This window comes from Nematolebias whitei, chromosome 9, assembly GCF_014905685.2.
Source record: "Nematolebias whitei isolate Nwh7 chromosome 9, NemWhi1, whole genome shotgun sequence".
Lineage (NCBI taxonomy): Eukaryota > Metazoa > Chordata > Actinopteri > Cyprinodontiformes > Rivulidae > Nematolebias > Nematolebias whitei.
In genome coordinates, this window is record NC_056506.1 from 32,028,608 (window position 1) to 32,035,854 (window position 7,247).

The 7,247-nt window shown below is 37.2% G+C and overlaps 1 protein-coding gene across 1 annotated transcript in view; it reads left to right on the forward strand.

Moving 5' to 3' along the window:
• Positions 1–1,166, forward strand: part of kif1ab (kinesin family member 1Ab) — a 34,710-nt gene extending 33,544 nt beyond the window's left edge. The window contains exon 48 of the mRNA XM_037682259.1: positions 526–1,166. Coding sequence (XP_037538187.1) covers positions 526–583 — 58 coding nt within the window. The 3' untranslated portion in view covers positions 584–1,166. The remainder of the gene's footprint in view (positions 1–525) is intronic.
• The last annotated feature ends 6,081 nt before the right edge of the window (positions 1,167–7,247 follow it).

A 7,247-nucleotide genomic window follows, 5' to 3' on the forward strand; every position in this document is an offset into this window, starting at 1 on the left:
TATATATATATATATCCTCAGGTTCAGTGGGACTAATTTCTATAAATAAAGATTGAATGAATGATTAAATGAGGGACTGCTGTAATACCATTTGATTAATCAAAACAACAAAGAAAGTATTTAGTGATCATCTAAATTGGCTTTGTAGCCCTGGAGAACTGTTGGGTCTCTGGTTTGAAACCTCCATCTTAGGGGAACTCTTTTTTCTTTTTGTCCGTCCATACGCAGAACAGACTACCAGTAAAATATCTAAAAATGTGAAATAATATTGTTTATCGACTGTGTTTATTGTGCTTTAATACTGCATGGTAAAATAAATAATAATCAGAAAATCAACAGGTGCTTTCATAATCTGCACTAACTCAACTCCAGCACGTTTTCTCACAAAATTTGAGTGAAATTACTAACTTTTTATTAGATGAGCAACAAAAAAACAAAGTGAGAAAACTTAATTTTGTTTAATTTGTACATACAAACATTTAAAACATTTAAACAAAACTCTTTTTTTTTTTTTCCTGCTCTCAGGTCAAAGCTCTCCAGGAGAAAGTCGGTCCAGTCGGCCCCGTCTGCTCAGAGGATGTGAGAGGTGACTCTGGCTTACGGGAGAACATACAATCTACAAGCTCAACTTAGCATCTTGCTACAATAAAAAACAAAATGTATAGCTAACATATCCTCTGATATGGTGACTGATTCTCGTCACAAAGATAACTTATCGCTCATTTCAAACCCGTCCTGTGTCACTTTCTGCAGCCACTTCTTCAGACCTTGCATGGTGTGCTCCCTTTTGACCTTTAGATGAACTTTTAAGGAAAACCAACTACACAAACCGGCTCATTAACTTCCTTCTGCTGGACGTTGGGACGTGTTCTGATTAGTTTAAATGTTCACCTAGGGTTATGTTATCTGTGAGGTTTCCAGCTCCTTGTAAAAAGATAGTATGAGACCTCTTTTATCTATTATAATAAAAAGTCCCGGTAGAAAAACAAACATTAACCATGTTGCATCAGTAAGGTGAAGGAAAAACATTCAACTTTTTCTATGTAGACACGTGTCAGGCAGAGGGATGCTAGATCCTTAGAGATACACCATACATACACTGTAAAATACCTCAGTTTGGATTGGTTCGATGCTGTTTCATGGCAGGCGTTTCAGACAGCACAGAGGAAAAAAAAAGAAGCTTTTGCTGATCTTTTTAACTTTAAAGTAGCACGAGAAGAGATTTGCTCAGATGGTGTTGTTCCCATGTTGTTTCTTTAAGTGGTTTCAAGAAAACTGGATTCATTGGCTCGACTAAGGCAAACTAATTCACTATAAGGAGAGACAGCGTTTGCCCTTGCCTTGCTTGTTTTATTTTTTGACATGTTTAATATAATCTTAATAAAACAGAAGATCGCTGTGGCTATAGTCAGTGTACTGCACTTTTATTTATTGTGACAAGACCTCTGACAGTTTTGTTGCATGGCACTTTATTGTCTTTTTTTTACATTAATGTACTATATTTGTTTTATTTTAACCAAAGCAATGTTTTATTGTCATAGTCACATTTTATTGTGTATTTGTGTCAGAATGTAGCTTTTTTTTTTTGACGATGCAAAATATCTGGATTATCATATTTTCTCTTAAGTCAGAAGGTTCAAGACGTTTAAGTTAAAGTTAACTGATGGTAATGTGGTTGAAAGCTGAAGTCAGGACAGGATGGTTTTTATTTGGAAGTACATCATGGTCCCAGTAACAGTTTTAAGTTTGCAGTGATTGTTTGCAGGGGGAGTGGGCGGAGTTTAAGTCCCCATGCCCCAAAAATCCAAAATGGCAGCTCCTGTAAACCGTTCCTGCTGGCTTGAACTCCCCAAAACAAGGGAAGATGTTGTCATTTGGTCTATTTCTGTACATGTCAATGACTCAAACACAAAGATGAAAAACAAAGATTAGTTCATACTAAATGGACCTTCCATCACACGTGTAGCTCAGCAGCAAACTTCTTGTTTTGTTATTTTAAATAATGCATAACAAGCTTGCTGCTAAGCTAATAATCTCATTCCTGCAGCCTAAATTTATTGAACTGAACAAAGATAAATACCCACCACAGCTTCTAACCAAAAAAGTTAAAAGAATAATAAAATTCCTGCATTAAACATCTGAACCCACTAACATTAACTGCTTAATTTATTACCAAACAGCACTTTTTTTGTCACCTTCTTTGTTTACAAGCGCTCCACTGAACAAGAACATTTTAAACTCTTGTATTAGTCAAGAAAGGACAAATCTTTCATTAAACTCATTAACGGGCACTTGCTTTGAGCACACAATAGTCTTGTCCTTTCACCAGATCGTGCCTCTCTTTCTTCTTTTATCCCCTCTTTTTAAGTAATAAAATTAAAGTTATACACATCCCGCATTAGGCTTTTATGTATATGAATATCAGATACAAATAATAAACAATATTTGTTATGTTTATGTCTAATCTTTAAAGAGCGCATCTTATCAGTAGTGTCGATGCTGCTTTTTTTCTGCAGTTTCCAGCTTAGCTTTTGTTTCAGAGCTGCTTATCTTAGATCAGGGGTCTGCAACCTTTATGATCAAAAGAGGCATTTTTACACCGTCAGTCACTAAATTAAATGTGTCCAGAGCTGCAATAACCTGTGATTATCAACTGGTGGCCCATGGGCCACTTTAGGTTTGTTGGAGGAGACTTTTGTGGCCAGTAGGGCTGGCATTATAAAGCTAAAAATATCTAATGATTTTTAACATTTATTGATTTTTTTTTTTTTTTTACAATTTAAGACAAATGAAAAGACCAGATTCTTGTAAGGGGGGGGGGGGGGGGGGTTTTTTTTTTTAATTAAATAATTAAATAAACTATGAACTGTGCAGGCCTATGTGATTTTCTTTTTAATTGTAGAAAAATGGACAGTGAGCCTTATAATCCGGTGCTTCTTATGCATTAATTCTGGTTGTGCTTACTGACCTCGAACCGATTTTATGTGGTGCATGGCGCTCAAAATTTTGTCAAAATTAACTTGTTTTGCTTAATGCGCCTTATAATAAGCTGCGCCTTATAGGCCGAAAAATACGGTATGTATAGAAATAAAGCAAAATGTTGAAGAGTATTTGCAAAAGAACTGACAGGAAAACAGCTAAAACTAGTATTTTTTTGTTGTTTGTATAACAACCAATAAAATTCAGTTTTATGCTAATTTTGTTCAAAGCTTGAAAGAGCCACTGCGGAGGGACAAAAAGAGCCACATGTGGCTCCAGAGCCGCAGGTTGCAGACCCCTGTATTAGATCAACACAAGCCAGTTTGATCAGCTTGTGTTAGCATGAATTTCATGATATTAATGCTTTTATTTATCTGTTTTGTTACCAAAATGGCCCCAAATATTTATTTCCGTAAAGGTTGAATTAGGTGAAGAAGTAAGAAATGTTAGCAAAGCAGGTCCTCCCTTTTCGTTGACGTGGGAATAAAGGTCTGGTTAGCCAGCCAGTCTGCCTTCTTACAGTATGTTTTATTTGTTTACTTCTTTACTTTGTTAATTTTCATGATCAGATTGAAGGAAAGCCTGCAAATAAAAAGCTGTTGTGACTGTTTGCCACAGGCCAGCCAACCTGGTGCGCAAATCAGTCTGATAAAGGTTTCAAGGCAAAGTTGTGTTTTCCTGTTCAAGCAAATTACTGGAACTTTTTTTTCTGAATGTTTTTGGGTCATCTTGTTGAAACTACATTTATTTTGTACGTTATACTGTAAACTTGGAGAAAAGATCATAGATAGTTGTATTTTTTATTGGTATTAGAAGAGTAAATCATGTTTTACGACTATACAGTATTGCACTTTTGCAAAAACACTTTTGTTTGTATGATTTTGTCACGTTTTTGAAATATTTGTATAAAAAATAGTTTATTTAAAGACTAATATGATCTTGCTTTTAAGGAGAAGAGGATTAACATTGTTTTATGTATTTATTTCATGTCTGCTGTCAACGCGGCTCTATTGCACCAAACTTCATTGTCCTTTATTTTGCAAATGACAAGTCAAGTCAAGTCATCTTTATTTGTAGAGCACAATTTAAAACAGATAAACTGTTATCAAAGTGACAGATGTATAACGCTCCAAACAGTCAAACGGTTTCATGTGAAAAAGTCTGGGACAGTTTTGAATCAGCTTTAATGTGCTGGCAGTGATTGCTAAATGGTCCAAGAGTTGATTATTTAATATTTGGCTTGCTTTAACGGTCATAGCTGTGGACCAGAGCATGCAGGTCCACCATTTTTCTGCTGAACCTTGTCCTTCTCTCCTGCCTTATAGCTCGCTAATGACAACAGCTTTCCACTCCTTAAGAGCTGCTTGTAAAGTACTGTACTGTCATTCATGATCCTTGTAATGATTACCTGAACACCTTCCTCTTGGCTCTGTCTTGTATATAAATGAAGATTTCTGTGTCGGGCCTCCGCACAGACGATATAAGTCTCTTCCTCTGTGTACCAAGATTACAACTGACCTGCTGCTTCGTCAAGTGTCACTGAAGAGTAAAGAATGCTGATTTTTATGCACGTTTGCTCGTTTTTAGATCAGGTGCTTGTGTTAAATCTGGGGAAAGGTCTGCGCTCTTGCTCGGAGTTGCTTGACAGAAGCAGACACAGGTCTCAGCCTGTGACAAAGTCCTAATCTCAGTGGTCACGTTTATCTTTTTTTGAGTGTTCTGGGGTTCTTTCTCATGTCTGTGGACACATAACAAGAGTTGTCAAGAAAAAAAAATTATAAATCCAACAAAAGGCAAATAAATAAATGAGTGTTGAAACTTATGCAACAACTAGATGTGGTATGTTTGTCATTTCCAACATGTTTTCACTTCTAATAACTGTAGAATCAGGCTGATAAACCAGGCACTCAGTTTCTTTTATAGAGGGGTAGGACATCTTTCCTGCAGAAGGGTTTGTGCAGACAGAGCAGCTTTGTTAATGGATAATAGCTCTTTTCATGCCTGTTGCATAACAGTTTTGTACATTTGCTCCAGGTGAACACATTTGCCACAGAGGCTGCATTTGTGCAGCTTTCTATTATTGATTATCTTCTCAGCATGTTCTCTGCAGCAGCAAAGCCTAATGCCCCGTTAACAGAGGCAGGAGCACTGGTTCCGATCCAAAGGTCATGGATTGAGTCAGGGTTCGTTGCCCATCATGATATTAAGTCTGCTCTGAAAATATTCCATCGTAAATAAAGAGTCCATTCATGTTTTTATTGTATTTATTTTTTTGTGCAGGGTATTGTGCTCCAGCAGTCACTGAGTGAGAGGCGGCGCACAGAGACAACTGTTCTTGTGACAATTTAGAGTTATCAGTTAATAAACGGTAAATGGAATGTACTTATATAGCACCTTTCTATCTTATCAAGATAGTCAAAGTGCTTTACACTATAATCTGTGCCCTCATTTACCCACAGCACTCTAAGAATAATCACTACCTGTATAAATAAAGGGTAAATGGAAAAAAAAAAAAAAATCAGTTTATCTTTATCACATTCATTCACTGATGGGACACACATTGGAGTTCAGTGTCTTGCCCAGGGACACTTCAGCATGTGATTGCTCGTGGAATCGAACCCCCAGCTCTTGCAGTGGAGGACGACTGCTCTAACTACTCGGCCACAGCCGTCCCCAGCCTAACATGGATGTTATTGGTTGAGGAAGCCCATGCATAAGGAGAACGTGCAAACTCCACACAGAAAGGCATTAGCCAGGTGTTGAACCTGCAACCTTATTGCTGTGAGATGATGGCTCTAACCACAGTTTAGGTTTATTTATTTATTTACCCTTTGTTTATACAGGTAGTCTCATTGAGTCATGAGAACTCATTTTCAAGAGAGACCTGTTTTTTGGGAGCAGATGGTGGGGGTTAAGGGTCTTGCTCAAGGGCCCAGAATGGGGCAAATGAGGGTGGAGGCAGATGTGGGTGTTTCACCTTTTCCACACACGTTTTGATGTTGTCATTCCGGGGAGTTGAACCTGCAACTTTTCAATCACAGGCCCATCTTCTTTAACCTCTGCGCCACCACTCCCCAAGGTTAAGTTAAGAAATTATTGTCCTTAATATTGAGGAAAATAAACCGTTAGTTCAACAGATTGTTCAGTTCTGATTTGTAAAGTTGGAAGTTGCTCACAAGCTTTGGCTTTAAAACTCAACATGACCGCTTCATGAATTAAAAGTGATGATAACTGCAATAATAATCCTTTTTATTTGTACTTTTATCAATGTATATGTAATTAAATCAGACACATTGTATTGTTTGTTGTATTTTAGTGAACACATTGCATAAAATATACACAGTTACAAGCTTGTAATGCTAACAGCTACCCTGACCACTGAGCAGAGCAAACAACAAATCCTGCTGGAAACTGGAAAACTGAGCTGAGATAAGACTTCTAACTTCTGAAATAAATGCAATGAAAAGAAAAGCCCCTGACTTTACAAGTTAGAAATGCTGTAGCTGAACAAAACAAAATCAAATACAGCTGAAACTAAACAACTGTCTGCTGACACGAGTCCTACATGATGAAACAGCAATAATTTGTCTTTATCTTCTCAGTGTTTCTGTATTTTCTGCCAGTAGAGGTTGCTGTGGTGACTGAAACCAGCTTTGTGAAAGGCAAATTATCAAACCTAGAGGCACACCCCAGGAAGCAGTGGTTCAGTGGTGTGTGCATAGGGTGACTGCCATTTTGTTCCTATAACACACACACATACACTTGAGCAGGCGTGTTCAGAGCTCGACAGTATTTTGTCTCCCACATACATTCAAAGAGCGACCCGTTCTATACCTCCAGGTCCAAGTCATCCAATTCCACCTCTTTAATTATGCACACAAAGAAGGGCCCCCATCTGAGGTTTGGGTCCAGTTTGTGTTGCTCACAGGTTTTAATGTTTACTGGCTTCCACCAGGTGAGGACCAGAACATAATGCTTTAATGCTGCTTTGTTTCTTATAGATTTTCTTTTTTTTGTTTGTTAGTTGGGTTTTTGTCCGCATTTTTTTTCCGCCATCATTGAATATCTGTCATTACTGGACTGCCAGTACTTACAATGTAAGTATAATAAAAACTTTAATCATCATTATTGAAAGTGTTATTCTAGTGTTAGAAAATTAGGATAAAAATGTGATTATTAGTAACAGATTTATCAGAATAGTGACAAAAAACAAAAATATATTAGATAGATAGATAGATGATAGATAGATAGATAGATAGATAGATAGA